The sequence below is a fragment of the Tachyglossus aculeatus genome, chromosome 14 (genome assembly GCF_015852505.1).
Source record: "Tachyglossus aculeatus isolate mTacAcu1 chromosome 14, mTacAcu1.pri, whole genome shotgun sequence".
Lineage (NCBI taxonomy): Eukaryota > Metazoa > Chordata > Mammalia > Monotremata > Tachyglossidae > Tachyglossus > Tachyglossus aculeatus.
In genome coordinates, this window is record NC_052079.1 from 20,085,593 (window position 1) to 20,106,216 (window position 20,624).

Consider the following 20,624-nt stretch of genomic DNA (forward strand, 5'->3'; position numbering starts at 1 on the left):
TGCTCTTGGAGAAATTCTGATCCAGGTGCAATGTCATATTTGCTTCAGTTAGTTATCCCATTTGGCTTCGCTATGACTAGTCATTGTTTTGCTCACCTTGCCTGGAAAGGTTGATTGGGCTTTTCTCCTTATTATACGTGCTGCTTAGCGTCACAATAATCCGCATTTGCGTTCCTTTCCCATTGTTCTGTTGTTCCACAGGGTTAGGCTCCTGGCCTGCTATCTTTGTCTGCTTGATTCCACCGGTTCACTGGACAGCCCAACAGAGCCTTTAATAAAACCGCCAGGCCGAAAACACAAAGATTTATCGTCCTGAGGAGGATTTGATGTCAAATTCCATTTCCAGAGTTCCAGACCATAAAAGATGAAGGAGTGGATGTGGTTGGAGGCTTAGGCCTTTAAAGACTGAAGTCGCTCCCAGTAAAAACCTGGGTTTGCTGAGCTTCCACCACGATCCCTTTTCTGAGCAGGATTTTTTTAAAAAAACTAGTCCGAGGACAGAAGGGGGAACTTTATCCCAAATTATAAGCATCATCATCATCAATCGTATTTATTGAGCACTTACTATGTGCAGAGCACGGTACTAAGCGCTTGGGAAGTCCAAATTGGCAACATATAGAGACAGTCCCTACCCAACAGTGGGCTCACAGTCTAAAAGGGGGAGACAGAGAACAAAACCAAATATACTAACAAAATAAAATAAATAGAATAGATATGTACAAGTAAAATAAATAAATAAATAGAGTGAGGACAGAAGGGGAAACTTTACCCCAAATTATAAGCACCCTTCCAGGATTTCTCTGATGATGATGATGGCTCTCTGCAGCTGTATCACTTATGCTTTTCATGTTCATGAGGCAGGATAGATTTTGCTCATCCAATTTGTTCTGCTCTTTTTATTGTACAATGCATTTTGGATTCCTTAGAAGATCATAAACTAGTGAACAACTGTATGAATGATACCATTTTGTGATTGTGACCTAAATCACATCCCACAAAATTAGTTTTAAAAGGTTGTATGCATCATGTGGCACGTCAGTAATATTGCTTAGAACCCCAGTGGATTTTCCTGAGAAATGTGGGTCGATAATAACCATAATAATAATAATAATTGTGGTATTTGTTAAGTGCTTACAACGTGCCAAGCACTGGGATGGATACAAGCAAATAGGGTTGGACACAGTCCCTGTCCCAAGTGGGACTAACAGTCTCAATCATTTTGCAGCTGAGGCACAGAGAAGTGAAGTGACTTACCCAAGGTCACACAACAGATGTGGCAGAGCCAGCATTACAACCCATGACTTTCTAACTCCTAGGCCCGTGCTCTATTCCTTACGTCACGCTTGAAACTAAAGTGATCCCTTTCGTAATTGTGATATTCCTTCAATTCTTACTATGTTGTGCTGGGGTAGATACACCATAAGGACATCAGGATTTGAAGCCAAATCAGATGATCACCACAAAGATGGCAGAGGATACTACGATAGGGGAGGAGCTGAAGAAATTTGAGGCATAAAAATGTACAGTGCAATTAGTAACATTTTAAATCTTCTTGCGAGCAAAGTTTTCATCCATATTGCAAGGCATTTTCCCACATCTCCTATTTGGATAACTTTGGTTTGGGCAACATGGGCAACAGAGAAGCAGCATTCATTCATTCATTCATTCAATCGTATTTATTGAGCGCTTACTGTGTGCAGAGCACTGTACTAAGCGCTTGGGAAGTACAAGTGAAGCAGCGTGGCTCAGTGGAAAGAGCACGGGGCTTTGGAGTCAGAGGTCATGGATTCAAATCCTGACTCCACCAATTAGCTGTGTGACTTTGGGCAAGTCACTTACCTTCTCTGTGCTTCAGTTACCTCATCTGTAAAATGGGGATTAAGACTGTGAGCCCCCCGTGAGACAAACTGATCACCTTGTAACCTCCCCAGCGCTTAGAACAGTGCTTTGCACATAGTAAGTGCTTAATAAATGCCATCATCATCATAAGTGGATAGAGGACAGGCCTGTGAGACAGAAGGTCCTGGGTTCTAATCCCGGCTCCACCATGTGTCTGCTGTATGACCTTGGGCAGGTCACTTCACTTCTCTGGGCCTCAGTTACCTCACCTGCAAAATGAGGATTTGAGACTGTGGGGGCAGGTACTGTGTCCAACCCGATTTGCTTCTATACACCCCAGCGCTTAGTACAGTGCCTGGTACACAGTAAGTGCCTAACATTCATTCAATCATATTTATTTAGCGCTTACTGTGTGCAGAGCACTGTACTAAGCGCTTGGGAAGTACAAGTTGGCAACATATAGAGACGGTCCCTACCCAACAGCAAGCTCACAGTCTAGAAGGGGGAGACAGACAACAAAACATATTAACAAAATAAAATAAGTAGAATAAATATGTACAAGTAAAATAGAGTAATAAATCTGTACAAACATATATACAGGTGCTGTGTATATAGGGGAAGGAGGTAAGGCAGGGGATGGGGAGGGGGACGAGGGGGAGAGGAAGGAGGGGGCTCAGTCTGGGAACAGATACCATCATCATCATCCAGGTGCTCCAGATATCAATCAATCAATGGCATTTATTGAACCCTTACTTTGTGAAGTGCACTGTACTAAGCACTTGAGTACAGTAAATAAGAATGGTATTCGTTAAGCGCTTACTATGTGCCAAGCACCTTTCTAAGCACTGTAGGCGTGATCCCTGCCCTAAAGGAACACACAATCTACTGGAAGAGATAGACACTAAAATAAAATAAGGAGGAGGAAAGGGGAATGTACACATGAGAATTCTTGTGTGAGCAATACATGTAATTGCTATGTGAGTTTGTGAATACACAAGTGCTCAGGAGGCACAGAAGTGCTGAAATGGCATTTGATAGGGCTATAGCCTGAGGATAGAATTTGGGGAAAGCCTCCTGGAGGAGATGTGATTTTAAGGAGGGTTTTGAAGATGTGGAGGACTTGGAAGATGTGGTCATTGGATTGAAGGGAGAGAGTTCCAGGCGGGGGAAAGGTGTTGGGCAGAGGTGGTCATTGGTAGATGTGAGAGCGAGGTATAGTGAGCACGCTAGACTGACAACTCTAAAGATTTCCAGGGGTCAGCAATATTTCCCCGGAGTCACTCTGGTACACCTAGATTCACGGAGAACCCAAAGGACCGTCTGCCCCACTGGCCATCGCGGGTCTCAAGAGTAAGGGGGAAGCAGCGCTTTTTTATAAGCTGTGCTGGTTTCATGGGGACCGTCTCTATACGTTGCCAACTTGTACTTCCCAAACGCTTAGTACAGTGCTCTGCACACAGTAAGCGCTCAATAAATACGATTGAATGAATGAATGAATGAATGAATGCACAACAGTAGCGGGTGGGAGGCCATGGGTGCGTTATCGCCCTGGGAAGAATCCTCCCAAAGAAGTCCGGCATTCTCCCCACAGCGCGGCCCTTTGTGTTTGTCCTTGCTTTATGAGATAAAGTCCACATTCCTGGAGTTAGGCCATTCTGCACCAGGTGCAGGGGTGCGGCTATTCTTTATCAGGGGCTTTCCTCCACGGAATATGAACGGAGGGCCCCACAGTTCTCAGGTTGGCACCAGGAAATTCTCCCACTAAAAGTCCTCCTCATTATTCTTCCACGGTATTCCCCTTACACACTCTACACACACACACACAAAGATTGTCCTTTGCTGTACTCTTGCTCTGTGGGTGGCAACGACTGTTGTTTTTAGCTCCTTGGTTTCATAATCCGGTCAAAACTCCTGCTCAAAAACAGCCCCTCCTTTCTTGATTATACTGGGCTCTCCCAAGCGTTTAGTACAGTGCTCTGCATACAGTGTGCACTCATTAAATACAATGTATTGATTGCAGTCACCCTGCTGGTCTGTGTGACGCAGAAGTCTCCCAGCTTTCCATTGACGCAGGATTGCATTTATTTATTATTTACTAAGCATCTCCTGGGTGTAGAGAGAGTATTGAACTTGGGAGCATAAATGAAAGTATGGTCCTGCTCTTCAAGGGTTTACAATCTGAGGGGACAACAAGCAAACACAGATTTGATACCTAGAGTGGCAGCAGAAGGAAACTGCTGAACTACAAATCATCTTCTTCCACACCATATGGACTACTTGGCACACTAAAACAGGAACCTATGGCAGGCATCTAAATGGGGGAAAATAGCCTCGTTAAATATGGGCTTTAAAACAGAGACAGAAACCCAAATCTTGGGCAACTAAGAATTTCAAAATCACTTTCTAAGCCAGGATGGGCCTACAGAAGACATTTGAGACATTTCAGACATTTGAGAAGAACAGAGATTATTTTTAAACAAGTATTTCATATGTCAGAAATGCGAGATTCACACATAAAAAAGGAAAGCTCCTTTTCTGCCTCATACCATTTTTGAGTAAAAGCCCCACTGCCTCTCAACTAGCCTTGAGAGTCTGACTTTTCCTCTCCTTCCCTTGCTTCTCCGTAATTAAATAACAATTAAACAATGGCGGTATTTGTGCCAGGTTAGCGTTGAGGTAGATGCAATATAAGAAAATCGGGGACAGTCTTTGTCCCACATGTGTCTCACAACCAAAGGGGGAGGAAAAGTAGGCGCTGAATCCTTATTACTATCATTATTATTACTGTCATATTTGTTATGCACTTACTATGTTTCAGGCACTGTTCTAAGCACTGGGATAGATTCCAGTTAATCGGATCCCACATGGGGCTCCATCCTGGGGTGTTGTCTTCATAAAGACCTAAATGACATCCATGTTGGGAGGGTCAGGAGGGAAGCAATGGACATCTGAAGCAGCAACAGTTCGAGTTGCATATAATAATAATAATAATAATGGCATTTGTTAAGCGCTTACTATGTGCAAAGCACTGTTCTAAGCGCTGTCTCTGGGGGGGCAGTCTGGGCCCCCCCTACTTTAGCCCCAGGCTCAGTGGCTGAAGCCCCTCCCACTCCATCCATCCCTTCACACCTTATCAAAATATTCTTCCCTTCTTCCCTCCCTAACCACCATCTTCAATGCTTCACTTTCCAACGGCGGCTTTCTCACTGCTTTCAAACATACTCATGTCTCCCCTATCCTAAAAAAAAAAAAAAAAAAAAAAAAAAAAAAAACACCCATGACCCCACGACTCTCTCCGGTTATTTCCCCAACTCTTTCCTGCCATTCCTGTCCAAACGTCTTGAGCAAGTTGTCCACGCTCACTGCCTCAACTGACTGCTCCAGTTCTTTCCTTGATACCCTCCAATCTAGCTTCCACCCCCTTCACTCTACCGAAACTGCCCTCTCAAAAATCACCAATGATCTCCTTCTTGCCAAACCCAACGGCCTCTACTCCATCCTAATCCTCCTCAACCTCTCAGCTGCCTTCAACCACCAACTTCTCCTGGAAATGTCATCCAACTTTGGCTTCACCGACACTGTCCTCACCTGGTTCTCCTCCTATCTGTCTGGCTGATACTTCTCAGTCTCTTTTGGGGGCTCCGCCTCCCACCCCCTAGCTGTGGGGAGTCCTTCAAGGCTCTTTTCTGGGTCCCCTTCTATGCTTCATCATCATCATCATCATCAATCGCATTTATTGAGCGCTTACTGTGTGCAGAGCACTGTACTAAGCACTTGGGAAGTACAAGTTGGCAACATATAGAGACAGTTCCTACCCAACAGTGGGCTCACAGTATAAAAGTGGGCTCAACTTTGGAGAACTCATTTGCTCCCATGGTTTCAATGACCATCTCTATAACGATTATTACCATTCATTCAATCGTATGTGCCAGGGTCACGGGCCATCAGCTGTTTCCATCTTCGCCATCCACACTGGGCAGCTACTTTTCAGGATTCCTGCCGAGCCTATCCACCATGTGAGAAGCCCTATTTGGTTTTAGCACTTAAAAATACCCAGCCCTAATGGTAAAGCAACCAAGTGGACAGAACATGGGCCGGGGAATCAGAAGGACCTGGGTTCTAATCCCGGCTCTGCCACTTGTCTGCTGTGTGACCTTGGGTAAGTCATCTAACTTCCCTCTGCCTCAGTTACCACATCTGTAAAATAGGGATGAAGACTGTGAGCCCCATGTGGGACAGGGATAGTATCCAACCTAATATGCTTGGATCTACCACTGTGCTTGACACATAGTAAGTGCTTAACAAATACCAGCATTATTATTATCATTATTATTATTATTATTATTAGAGCTGCAATGCATATTCCCCTTCTTCTCTAATGGCACTTCCTCACCTCAGTGAGCTATAATTGGGACTTCGGATGGGAAGGAGCCTTCAAAGGTAATCAGCATCTGAATACTCTAGCCAGACAAAAAACTCGCCGTATAAACAAAGGTTTTATTGCAAGGAAAACTGATATTCAAAGCATCAACTCTGTCTCACAGGTCTTAACTATGTTTAATTCTGGAAGATATTCATGTATCTGGCTCTATGATATAATTTAGCAAAACAGCTGCTTCTGATGTCTATCTCAACAGTGAAAGCCGAAAACAAGTGAGAAAGAGACAAACGTTTGACTGGTGAATCTTCAACAGATCTGCATTTTCAACTCTTCCCAATCTGGAGGAGCAAAACCAGAGAAAACACCAAACCAAGGACCTAGAACATAAAGTTATAGAATTATATGACAGTCATAGAATCTCTAAGCAACGAAGACAGAGCTGGAACATTTGCTCAATTAAGTGCTAAATTTTACAATTCCCAATCCCGCTTACGACTGTGCATTCCTACCTTAAGAATCTTGTAGTCCCTTTTCTTCCTAAAGACTCAAAGAAATTTATGAGGATAAACTATGGTTGCAAGATTCACATTTTGTTTGGAATGGCTGAGTACATTCCGATTTAAGACAGGAAGATGGACTCATTTGCTTCCTGACGTAGAATTATAATGGTTTTTAACAATATTGAGCATTTGAAGAAGGTCAAAAGTCAAGAGATGTTTGTTAAGAAATGAATTTCTAGCCATGGTAATAGGCCACACACCTACACACACACACACTTTAAAGTCAATGCAAGCGCATAAAATAAAGATCAAATTTTTCAAAGTGTCACAGGTCTAAAAAAAAAAATGTAGATAGTCCGTTGCTTATACATCAAGTTAAGGGCATATTTTAATATGAATATCAGTCAGGTCAAGCTTGAGGGACCAAAATCTCTGTGTAATTTTCACTCTTCAAAAGCTAAAGGGTCCATGATTTTCACCACGACCGTTTTTAATGCTTCAATTTGGGTAGACTCACGTTTTGCACTGCAATTTCTGAGTTGGGGAAAGCTGCCCCAATAATGACATGACATCTTTCAAATTCCCTCTCTCTTCCCCATAGACAGTTGTTTGGATCAACTGTCACTTAGGCCATCACTGCAAGTGGTCCTAATGTACTGAGGTTTTCTAATCAATCAGTCAATGGTATTTATTGAGTGTTTACTGTATGCGGAGCCCTGTACTTATTGTTTGGGAGAATACAATAAAATAGAGTTGGGAAACACACTCTCTCTCCTCAGGGAACTTACATTACAGACCCGGACGGACATTAAAATAAATTACCGATTGGGGAAGTGGCAGCGTGTACGATAAGATATAAGTGCTGTGGAGCTGGGAGTGGGGTGTGTTTGAAAGAATATAAGGGGTACAGACCCAAATGTGCATGAAAAACAGAAAGGGAGACTAATAAGGTTGAGAAATAATGGGCTTGCTAGGCATGGAAGGCCTCCTGGAGGAGAAATGATTTTAGTAGGGCTTTGAAGTTAGGGAGAGTACTGGTCTATACTTCCCTGGAAATGTATTTTAGTTGGAACTTCAGCAGTTCTCTTTTTTTCCCCTTAGGTCACGAATACTAGTACTCTGCCAGAATAAAGTTATGATTTTCAGTCTCACTCGGGAAAAAAAATAACTCTGAAAATTTGTCATTGTCCTGACCCCAACTTTCTGGTTTTCTGGAAAAATACCGTCGATGGATTATATAAATAGGCAGCATGATGAGATAAGGCAGTGTGACAAAATTCACTTGTTCTGCTGCCACATTCTTGAAATGCAAAGTGGGCATTCAATCAGTTGACTAGACAGCTAAATATCACGTTCTCCTATATTGTCCTGTCACACAAAGATAATCTATCCTTGCTCGGGAAATGAGGAAACAATTAAAACAGCCCAGCCTGAGCATACAAATGCTAAGCTTCATGATAAACTTGCGAAAATGCCTGCCCTACCCCAAAAGAAATGCTCTCTCTGGAACAAAGTGCTCTTTGGAACAATGGCTTAAGGTGATTTTTCATCCACTGCTTGGTGACTGAATTTCTGGGACTAATTGCAACGCTTCTACTCCCGTCGAGGCCGCCGCTACTAAAGTCAGGACCTCTTTGTTACAGTCCAGGTGAAAAGAGGAGGAAAAATTGTTTCATCATATTGGAATACTTGAAAGTCATTGTAATTCCAGGAGAACGGACTGACCAAACCCAAGGGAACTTCTCTGAAACCTTTCCTGCTCTGTGGATTTCTCTTGCTCAGAGGAAGAGTTGTTTTGCTTTTTGGGTTTTTTTAAAAGGCATTTGTTAAGCACTTACTATGTGCTAGGCACTATACTCAACGCTCAGGTAGATAGGTTGGACACAGTCCATGTCCCACAGGGGGATCTTAGTCTTAACCCCAATTTTACAAGTGAGGAAACTGAGGCTCAGAGAACTTGCCCAAGGACACACAGCAGGCAAGTCAGCGTGGCTCAGTGGAAAAGAGCCCGGGCTTTGGAGTCGGAGGTCATGGGTTCAAATCGCAGCTCCGCCAATTGTCAGCAGACAATTGTCACTTTGGGCAAGTCACTTCATTTCTCTGGGCCTCAGCTACCTCATCTGGAAAATGGGGATTAAGACTGTGAGCCCCCCGTGGGACAACCTGATCACCTTGTAACCTCCCCAGTGCTTAGAACAGTGCTTTGCACAGTGTAAGCGCTTAACAAATGCCAATTGTCACTTCACTTCTCTATGCCTGTTATCTCATCTGTAAAATGGGGATTAAGACTGAGCCCCATGTGAGCTAGGGACTGTATCAAACCTTTTATCTAATAATAACCTAATGATCTAATTAACATTAATATTAAATAATAAATAATTAATTAGCTAATCTAATGAAAAGCAGCATGGCTCAGTGGAAAGAGCCCAGGCTTTGGAGTCAGAGGTCATGGATTCGAAGCACGGCTCTGCCACTTGTCAGCTGTGTGACTTTGGGCAAGTCACTTCACTTCTCTGGGCCTCAGTTACCTCATCTGGAAACTGGGGATTAAGACTGTGAGCCCCCCGTGGGACAACCTGATCACTTTGTAACCTCCCCGGTGCTTAGAACAGTGCTTTGCACATAGTTAGCGCTTAATAAATGCCATCATCATTATTAAGTGGTGGAGCTGGGATTAGAAACCAGCTCTTTTTGACTCTCAGGCTTGTGCTCTTTCTCTATATTCTTTCTCAGGCCCATAACAGGCAGGGAACTGGATGAGATGACTGACGAGATCAAGGAAGAAGCATGGTCTAATGACAGAGCTCAGGCCTGGGAGTGAAAAGGACCTGGATTCTAAACCCGACTCCGCCATTTGTCTGCTGTGTGATTTTGGGCAAATCACTTCACTTCTCTATGCTTCAGTTATCTCCTCTGTAAAATGGGGATTAAGACTGAGCCCCATGTGAGATAGGGACTGTATCAAACCTGTTTAGCTTTTATCTAAGAATAATCTGATTCATTATCTAACTAATATTAATAATAATAATACATAATGATCTAGTTAATTAGCTAATCTAATGAGCAGCAGCGTGGCTCAGTGGAAAGAGGCCGGGCTTTGGAGTCAGAGGTCATGGGTTCAAATCCCGGCTCTGCCAATTGTCAGCTGTGTGACTTTGGGCAAGTCACTTCACTTCTCTAGGCCTCAGTTACCTCATCTGTAAAACGGGAGATGAAGACTGTGAGCCCTCCATGGGACAACTTGATCACCCTGTAACCTCCCCGGCGCTTAGAACAGTGCTTTGCACAATGTAAGCGCTTAATAAATGCCAATTGTCACTTCACTTCTCTATGCATCAGTTATCTCATCTGTAAAATGGGGGATTAAGACTGTGAGCCCCCCATGGGACAACTTGATTACCCTGTAACCTCCCCAGCGCTTAGAACAGTGCTTTGCACATAGTAAGCACTTAATAAATGCCATTATTATTATTATCTACCCCAGCGCTTATAACAGTGCTGGACCCAGAGAAGGCGCTTAACAAATGCTATTATTATTATTTTCTTGGGATCCCTTCAAACTGAGGATCGTGCAGCTTTCCTTGCTACTTTCCTTCTTTTCTAACAACTCTTAGCTGGATTTCATTGCCTTTATTATTGGATCTATTGGGAGCCTGAAGATTTGGAGGAATCTCAAGGAGACACTGAAAGTCTGGCCGAGTGGATAGAGCACTGGCCTGGGGGTTAGAAGGACACAAGTCCTAATTCCGGCTCCACCACTCGTCTGCTGTGTGACCTCGGGCAAGTCGCTACACTTCTCTGGGCCTCAGTTACCTCATCTGTAAAATGGGGATGAAGACTATAAGCCCGATGTGGGACAGGACGTGTGTCCAACCCGATTTCCTTGTATCTCCCCAGTGCTTAGTACAGTGCCTGGCACATAGTAAACACTGAACAAATACCACAATTACTGTTATTATTTTGGAGCAGATAAAGGTGGTGGAGATTGTCTGGGGGAAGAAGGAAGGAATAGGTGCCCCTTAAAAAGAGAAGGCCAACTGCTAACTGGCAGTGGGGTGGAGGAGGATGAAGAGAATTTTGAGGCCAGTGAATCCCACAGATTTTTGAAAAATATTTGCACAGTTGTCCTAAACACAACAGGAAAAATGCCTGAAGTATAATACTCTACATTACTCTATATTATAACTAGATTGTTATAACGATTATAATGCTGGATTGTAAACTCCTTGTGGGCAGGGAACATGTCTACCAAATCTGTTTTACTGTACCCTAGCAACCACTTAGTACAGTGCTCTGCACACACTTAAGTGTTCAATAAATATGACTGATTTGTCTTTCAGAAAAACAGGCTCAAGTCTAAGGCTTTGTGCAAAGCTTTATATGATTTGCTCTAAACCATCAGTGATCTGCTTGATTCTGAATGAAAGCATCCGTAGTATTTATTGAGCTTTTATGGTGTGCCCAGCACGGCACTTAACAAATACACTGTATAAAGCAATAGATTTGGCAGACATGCTCCATGCCTTTAAGGAATATACCATTTGAATCCAGCTCCACCACTTACCTGCTGTGTGACCTTGGGAAAAACACAACTTCTCTGTTCCTCAGTTCCCCCATCTTCCAAAATGGGCTTCAATACCTGTTCTCCCTCCTACTGTGACTGGGAGCCCCATGTGGGACTTGATTATCTTGTACCAACCCCAATACTTAGTATAATACTTGGCACATAATAAGCACTTAACAAATACCAATATTATTATTATTACTATTATCATTAGAGCTAAAAACTAGAGAGAAGCTGTTTGGAATAGTGGAAAGCGCACGGGCCTGGGAGTAAGAAAACCATCTCTGCCAATTTTCTGCTGTGTTACCTTGGGCAAGTCCCCTAATTTCTCCATGCCACAGTTTCTTCAACTGTAAAATGGGGACTAAAGGCCTTTTCTCTTTCACTTGTAGACTGTCAGCCCAATGTGGGACAGAACTGTGTCAGACCTGATACTTAGCATATAGTAATTGCTTAGCAAATGCTACAATTCGAAAAGAAAGTGCTGGCCATCCACTTGATTTAGAAACCATGACTCATAAGTTGCTTGCATCTCATCCCCACTCTGGCATAAATGCAGAGCCCCCATTTCCCCTTTTTCTGTGAGGTTTATAATCAGAGGTTTACATCCATTAGTATATTTAAGGTAACCACTAAAATACCTAAATGTATAACAGATGCCCCAAATGCCCCACAGATAAACTGCCTAATGAATAAAGAACTGTCATCCTGCTTCTCTTGCAATTTGATTTCCCACTGTACCTGAATAATGTATGTGTAGCTTATTGGCAATGTCTTTGACTATAATATGAGAGGCATTCACGTCCAGAAGTCAGCAAGTTTTACTTTCCATTTTTTGAATTTTAACGGGGTATGTGATAATCTGTCTGCACGGGAGGATGATGGAGAAGTTTACATTTTCACTGCTCCTGAAGTGTGCCTTATAAATGCAAACTAATCCCAATTTATAGGCAAGGAATGAGTCCCTCAGGATGGAGAGGTTTGCTCAAGCTAGCAGTAATTCAACTGTGAACCCCTCTCAGGCCTTGCCTGTAACAGTTAGCTCTCCCTTCTTTTTAAGTGAGGTGAAAGTAGTCAGACATGCACATAGTGAGCAGGAAAGCATCAACAGGGTTTAGACAAGATGGGGGCATGGGACGAGAAGCCAAGGGAGGAAAGTGCACTATCTTCTATTTTGTTCATTTATCAGAAATCAAAAAAGACTACTGACAACTATGGCAATTTGAGTCCAGGTAGTCCCCTAATCCATGGGGATGTGATGTCCCACTAGTCATTCCTGGGTATCTCTAACCTATTGCCCTTTCCTGGAGATTTGACTGGGAACCCCATTATTGCAGCCAGGGATGCCACAGTCTTTGCTCAAGTCTCCCCTCCTATACCATATGAACCAAAGAGAAGGAGTCCTCTATGAGGACCCCTGATTAGGGACTATAGCCTTTCATACGAATAGCAAATTCTGAAGGGGATGTCAGGAAAACAGCACCTTGACACTCCTCCCAGCACCACAATTCTCTTGTAAATATTCGTATACTCTTCTATTTCCCCTATCCCTAATCTATTTTTAATGCCTGTCCCCCACTGTAAGCTCTTTGTGGGCAGTGGATCGCATACACCATTTTTTTAATGGTATCTGTTAAGTGCTCACTATGTGCCAAGCATCAGTTTGGACACAGTTCACGTCCCACAATGAGGTTCACAGACTTAATCTCATTTTACAGATGGGCGCGGAGAAGTTAAGTAACTTGCTCAAGGTCACAAATCTCTTGTACTGTACTTTCTCAAATGTTAAGTCTAGTGCTCTTCACACATTAATCAATCAGCAAATAACTTTGACGGTTTGATTCCTCTGATAACCTTGAAAGGGATTGTGAAAGATTATCTCCATGGTTTCTACATTAAGCAAGGTCCCCCAACTCCATATTTTATAGGCAGATTCAACATTTCAGATTCTAGGATCAAAATCAACATTATAAGGGATTGTACCCCTGGCTCCCTGACTCTGAGCCTGGTGAGGATTTAGAGGTGAACAACTCCGGAAGACTCCAAGACTACACAAGGCGAAGCCAACCGGTGCAGAAAGATGAAATCATTCAGAAAGGGGGCTACTTTGTGGCTGCTGAGAGCAGACATGACTTCTGGAGGCTTCCGGGGTAGAGAATGTTTTGAATTCTGGGACAGGAATTGCTTCCCTGGGACATTTTGGGGGGTTTTTTGGTACACGGTATCTGTACTGTAGTAAGAACTGGGGTAGGGTCAAGATAATTAGGTTGGACACAGTCCCTGTCAAATGTAGGCTCAGTCTTAATCCCCACTTTACAGATGAGGCAACTGAGGCATAGAGAAGCTAAGAGACTTGCCAAGGTCAAGCAGTGGAGCCAGGTCCCCTGACCTAGCAGTGCTATTTCCTCTACGCCACGTTGCTTCTCAATGTTGTTTTGTCACTGAAGAAAGAAGGGTGAAGGGAGGAAGGGAACTGAAGGTGAGTGGATCTGGAACTTGCCTTTTCCCATACGAAGGAAAAGCATTTTTGGGTCAGTCCCATCCAGGACCGCATCCCTTAATACATCAGGAGAGGAGGAGGATTATCTAACCACTTAGCACATATTAAGCGCTTGACAAATACCCCTGAAAATGAAGAAAACAGTGCTCTGCACATAGTAAGCGCTCAATAAATACGATTGATGATGATAAAATGAACTTAAAGTGGTCCAACGGACTTATTTAGCAGCCGGCCCAGATGAATCCCAAGCTGAGAAAATGAGAAGCAAAGATATTAAGGGGTGGAAATGAAATAATAGCTTCTCAAACGGTTTCAGTTCAATGTATACTTCCTGTCCCAAACCAAGTGAGGAAATAGGTTTCAAGTAACTAATCTAACTCACAGGAACCCATCCTATTATCTGGGAGTTTATTTTGATTCATTGTTTCTGGTAGTAAAGTAATTCAGGTGGGGCACCTGAATTCCACTTATGGGATCAATCAGAAATGTACAGTACCTCCACAACGGCCAATCCAAATGCAATGCCAGCAACTATAATCAGGTTGTTCTGGAAGTAATTCATTATCGCAGCTCTGCACGACTACAAGAGAAACACACACTAGTTGCAATCACCACTTGTTAGGATGCTGGATGTTTTAAATGGTTATCTAGAATCTCACGAAACACAAACAAAATCCTTCTAAAGGGGCAGTTCGGATGTGCTGCGGATTATTCCACCTCAGATGAGTACTTTGGGAAGAAATTCTGTTTTAACCTACCCAATTATTTAGTATAGTGCCCTGATTTTCAAAATGTAGAAGAGACAGTCAGGATCCTATCTTCGTAAGCTCCCTATAGACAATAAATTCCTGTAGGCAGGGAACTTGTCTAGTGATTAGTACAGTGCTCTTCATACGGTAAGTAGTCACTAAATATGATTGATTGATCGATTAACAACCTAAAAGTAGGAAGGCATCTACTTTGGTTACATGCCAGAAAGAGCGTATGCTGAGAGCAGTCAATTGCCGGCTTTTAGAATACTGTTTGTCATGCCTGTTGTTGGGGTGAGAATTAAAAGCGCTTAGTACAGTGCTCTGCACATAGTAAGTGCTCAGTAAATACGACTGAATGAATGAGTGAATTGAGGTCCCAAAACTCAGGACAGGGACCTTTCCTGAACTAATGATTTTCTGTTTACCCAATATTTAGTATGGTGCTTGGTATAGTAACTACTCCATAAATACAACAACAATAATAATACTCCTATCTTTGCACACATGGTTCTTATTTATGTTATTTTTAAAATATCATTTACTCGAAGAAGAGTTGGAGAACCAGAGACACAACTATACTGTAATTCACTGCTTTAACCTAACCAAATAAGGTCTGAGGAAAATGGTCATAAAAGTGTTATTTGTTAAGTGCTTTCTATGTGCCAAGCACTGTATTAAGTGCTGGGAAAGATAAAAGACGGTCAAGTCAGACACAGTCCCTGTCCTACAGGGGTTCACAGTCTAAGGGGGAGACAGAATAGGTGGGTGCCGAGAAGTGAAGTGACTTGCCCAATCAATCAATCGTATTTATTGAGCGCTTACTATGTGCAGAGCACTGCCCAATATCACACAGCAAGGCAAGTGGCGGAGGCAGAATTAGAGCCAAGGTGCTCTGACTCCCTTCAATCCCCTAGGCCATTCCGCTTCCGCAGTCTTTCACTCTCGGCATCCTGGCTTGCATATTAAGCTTGGAATCATTTATTTCTTTTTAAATAGCTCAAATCCTCTGCCAGTTGTTAATAGCATCTGAAAGCACATTTCACAGCATGGAAGAGATTCCGCCCAAGTTGCCAAGACATACATCCTCCGTGTGACAACTTGAAGCTGGCGAAGATGATCAAAATTTTTCAAGGCTGCGGAGTCTTCGCCCTGCATCGTAATGTGTTTCTCCATACATTTCAACAAATAACACGAGGAAGTATTGAAGTCTTTCAAAATTTAACTGAGAGATTAATGGTATCTAATAAGTTCCATTTTTTATTTTGAGGTTTTTCAGATAAATGGATTATCTTTGCAAGAGGAAAAAAGGGAATTTGAATTATGGTCATTCCGATCTTCTTATTTTTCCAGACTTTTCTCGAATGACACAAGGCAGATGGAAATATTTTATGGATTTATGACCTGCCTTTGGGAGACTGGGGCAGCCCAGAGCCTATATCCAGCTGAATCGGGTGGATGTGGAAGACTATTTCTTTTAAAATTTGGTTGAGAACAATTCTGGACATTTTTCAGCTTCTCAGTTTGACAAGAAATGCTGGAGATTGAAAAGTTGGAGTAAGATGCAGGTTTTAACTGGATACATGGATGAAATTTGGATCCCAGAAAGAACAGAGTTTTAATGAAAAGTCCATAGTTTGGAGGATGGCAATAAAGAACACTTTAAAGACCTTCTAGACTGTGAGCCCACTGTTGGGTAAGGACCGTCTCTATATGTTGCCAGCTTGTACTTCCCAAGCGCTTAGTACAGTGCTCTGCACACAGTAAGCGCTCAATAAATATGATTGATTGATTGATTGATTGATTGATTTAAAGAGGTGGCCGTGTTGTTTTCTCGGTTAATTTCTCCTTTTTCTGGAGGTCAATTTCTCCCACTGGAGCTGGAAAACTGCACTTCCTTGCTAAAAATAATTAGCTATACAAAATTCAGTTTCTGGAGGAATTGAGTGCTTCATTGTTGGGTTTTTTTTTTAGTCCTGCTTTAATACCAACTTTCATTTCCACGTTATTTTATTCTTATTTGGGATTTTGGTGCTTGCCTAAATTTTTGCCCCTCTTGATTCATATTTATAAGTGTGGAGTATCTGTTTTATCTATTATGGTTTTTAGAAGCCAGCTAGAATAACACAGTTTAATCAAGGTAGCAATTCTGAAGAAAAACAATATGATTCAAGATGGCTGATTGATCTATTTTCAGAGTAATCTTATGAGACTGGGCTCTAGTTCCGATATGGCACCCCCTTAAATCTAGATTTCCTACTAAGGCACTATCCCTCAAAGAAATATGTCCCTTTGCTTTTTTAGAAAAAGTGTTCCTCAACTGGAGGTCTCAGGGGTAGAGAAGCATAGTGCCTTAGTGGATAGAGCCCGGGCCTGCTGCGTGAACTTGGACAAGTCATTTCATTTCTCTGTGCCTCAGTTCCCTTATCTGTAAAATGAGGATTAAGATGGTGAGCACCATGAGGGACAGGGACTGTGTCAACCTGATTAGCTTCTATCTACCTCGGGCAGAGTAAGCACTTAAAAATATCATAAAAAAAATCAACAGGCTATCAGCCTCTTACTTTGGAAAGCATTCATTTAAACTTATGTTTCAGCATAAACACTCACACACGCAAAAATCCTGTTTGCCTGCATGTTGACGGTTCTAAGCCTTTTATAGTACAAATACTGATTGAGGAAGAAGATTAAATCTGTTTTCTTTCCCTACTGCATTACAGAACTGATAGCTAATCTCCAGAGTTTTGGACCAAAAATTAAAAAAAGTCCTCCTTCCCTCTGGATTCTGAATAACATGAATTACTGCCCTCTTAGGCAAAAGATTTTAGAAAATAAATTACCAAAGAGAACTTCTACTGCATTGACTTTTAGGCTAACAATTCCAACTCCTACTAATAGTAATAATGGTACTTGTTAAGCTCTTACTATGTTCCAAGCACTGTTCTAAGTTAATCAGGTTGGACACAGTCCCTGTCCCCCATTAGGCTCACACTCTTCATCCCCATTTTTTTGGCATATGAGGTAACTGAGGCACAGAGAACTTTAAGTGACTTGCCCACGGTCACAAAGCAGACAAGCTGTGGAGCTGGGATTAGAACCCATGACCTTCTGACTCCCAGGGCTGTGACCTATCCATGACAGCAGAGTATTATCAAATACTTTTACCATTTCAAAAATAGATCAATGAACACTACTTCCATTGCATGATTAACAAGGAAACTAAACCAGCCCACAGAAAGCAACTGGCTTATGAAGATTTTCCCAGTAAGTACTCTTATTCTATAGACCTTGCAGAATCTCATTAATAAAAGTCAAAACCAAATGAAATAACATTCTGGATTAAATCACCCTCAAGAAAATTGAATGCGATTTAATACATAATTTTAGGCTAATACATCAGCATTACTTACCCATTCAAGATTTTTACATTCTCTCCGTAGATACAGTTTAATAAAAATCCTCAACATCAAATGGACATATTTTTGTCACTAAAAACTATGAATTAGACCTTTAGTGCCATGCATTTTTCTTATATCCACAACTGCTTTCCACAATGTAATGTAGAGCCCTTAGTCTGGAGACTGTCACTCCAGGAAAAATAAGCTTACTAAAAAAAATTTCCATTATCAATACACTACTTCATTTTCACCCATCATTCTGGTGGCAACCACTCTTGAAATAATAAAAGTCCGTAACTGTATCTAATCCAAATCAGGGCTCACCTGTTTGTAAATATAGATGTCTTCCTTCCACTGGAAGCATGTGTCTTTACTCTCCAGGGGACATTTACAGGTTTCATAATTGTTTTTAAAGTTATCTCCCCAATCTTCGTATCCTCTGACTAAGCCACAGCATTTATACTGTTAGAAAAAAAGAGTTTTTGAGAAGAACTGTTAAAAGTAGAAAATGTATTTAGTGATGTCAATCGATCTATCAAATTTATTGGGTGTTTACTGTGTACAGAACACTTAGGAGAATACAACATAACAGAGCTGATAGATACATTTCCTGCCCACAAGGAGCTTACAGTCTAGAGGAGGAGACAGACATTAATATAAATAATAAAATGTGTGGGCTGGGCTATAGAAGGAGAGAAGGGAGGTAAGAGGGGGCAAGGTGCTGGAGGACTTTGAAGCCAATAGTGAGGAGTTTTTGCTTAGGAGAACCCCCACAAAATAGACTGAGATAAGAGGAGAATAAAGAGAGGGCAATGTCCGTGAATTGACATTCATTGATATCCCTCTTCTAGCAAATGTTAGAATCCAGTAGAAGTTAATGTTAGCAGAACATAATCGAGAGACGGTTACGAAATCCATTTGAGGTCAGTTTCCTCATGATCACAGAATATAACTGGACATGAATACCTGGCCAGGTCTCCGGACTGACAGGACGACCTTTGGCCTTTGGGAATAGTCCATGGAGGCATCGGGCCCAGAGTCATTCAAGCACACTTCCCAACTGTGTATTGCCTCTCCAGCACAGGAAGCTTCAGAGAGCAATAAATACTGGAAACTGAGGCACCATTTGGGCTTGCTACATTCCCACTGACCTCCTGAAATGTCCAAGTCACTGTTTGATAGGCCCAGGGATACCAGCGGGGGAGATTACAATGAATAGGAGATGGCCCCTCGTGAATCTGACATTCACCCAGTCCCCATGGGTTGGGCCAGATCCAGGTAAACCTCAGGGACCTAGCAATCAAGCCAACAGCATTCAGCCGGTGAAGTTTCACTTCCATAGATTCCACTTCCACAGTTTCACTTCCACTTCCACTCAGGAGCGTTCAATCTTTTTATCTGCAACCATATTCATTCACCACCTCCCCCTATAGACTATAAGCTCATTATGGGCAGAGAACATATCCACCAATGTGTCTCAAGTGCTTAATATAATGCTCTGTGCACAGTGAATCAGTCAATACTATCGATCTATCAATTTCTTCTGGCTTTCAGAACCACTCATTCACAAAAAACAGAACAGTTATAGGGTGGACAAAAATTTCATTTATAAAAAGAGAAAGTGAGAAATTCAGTTCTGACAGGCCACTCAATACATTCCAGGTAAATTTCAAACTTCGCCTTCCCAAATAATAACAATAATAATGATGGTATTTGTTAAGCGCTCACTAGGTGCAAAGGGGATACAACGTGATCAGGTTGTCCCACGTGGGGCTCACAGTCTTAATCCCTATTTTACAGATGAGGGAACTGAGGCACAGAGAAATTAAGTGACTTGCCCAAAGTCACACAGCTGACAACTGGTGGAGTCAATTCTGTAGCCAAACACTTCAGAAATTTGGCAATGTACATAAGTCAGCCACAGCTGATGAGCAGAAGAGGCAGGGGCCTTGACCGAACGAGGAGAGCAAGTTTTGGAGGATTTCTCCAGAGACAACCACTTTGGTCCCAGTAGTCAGCCGGCTTAGAGCATGTGGGATCACTGGCTAGGCTGCCTCTATAAGCAAAAGTCGCCAACACTGTGAGAACAAGGGTAAGGGAAACTGAGTCCCTCAAGTATTCTGGGATTTATGGTCTAGAACACTGATTCAGTCAGCCGTATTTAGTGAGTGCTCACTGCGTGCAGAGCACTGTACTAAGCACTTGGGAAGTACAAGTTGGCAACATATAGAGACGGTCCCGACCCAACAACAGGCTTACAGTCTAGTTAGGAAACAGCTCAGGACTGACTGATTTACGGCAGGCTCACCAGATAGTCATGGCATCCCATTTACAGGATATGGAACGGGCTCTTGACCACTTAGTACAGTGCTCTGCACTTAGTAAGCGCTCAATAAATACGATTGAATGAATTGAATGAATGAACTGGCCTGGTCAGCCTATAAAGGTCCAGGACAGTTCAGGCTACTCCGAGCTTAAGTTCTTTCTAACACTAGGTGAACAGAGATGGGAGGCGAGGACCTCCCTGAATCTTTCAGAAGGTTTTGCTTACCTTCTTCTGAAATTCTTTTAAATGACCCTGAAATTTTTCAGACTCAGCCCCCACAATTAGCAGAAGCGGTAGTTTTTCTTCGACGGTCTTGTTAAAAGCCTGTTCAATCTGTAAATGAATGTAGAAAGAACGTCAACCTTGA

The 20,624-nt window shown here is 42.3% G+C and overlaps 1 protein-coding gene across 7 annotated transcripts in view; it reads right to left on the reverse strand.

The window, feature by feature from the left end:
• The window catches only part of TSPAN8 (tetraspanin 8), a 219,432-nt gene that overhangs the window by 33,886 nt on the left and 164,922 nt on the right, over positions 1-20,624 (reverse strand). For 6 of the 7 annotated variants that reach the window (XM_038756598.1, XM_038756604.1, XM_038756603.1 and 3 more), the window contains 4 exons: positions 20,483-20,590; positions 18,256-18,393; positions 14,281-14,364; positions 6,317-6,597 (listed from right to left, as the gene is read on the reverse strand). In XM_038756598.1, the coding sequence (XP_038612526.1) occupies positions 6,544-6,597; positions 14,281-14,364; positions 18,256-18,393; positions 20,483-20,590 (384 nt within the window). In that variant the 3' untranslated portion in view covers positions 6,317-6,543. Of the gene's footprint in view, positions 1-6,316; positions 6,598-14,280; positions 14,365-18,255; positions 18,394-20,482; positions 20,591-20,624 lie in introns of those variants that run through there. The other variant, XM_038756599.1, reaches the window with a different exon arrangement.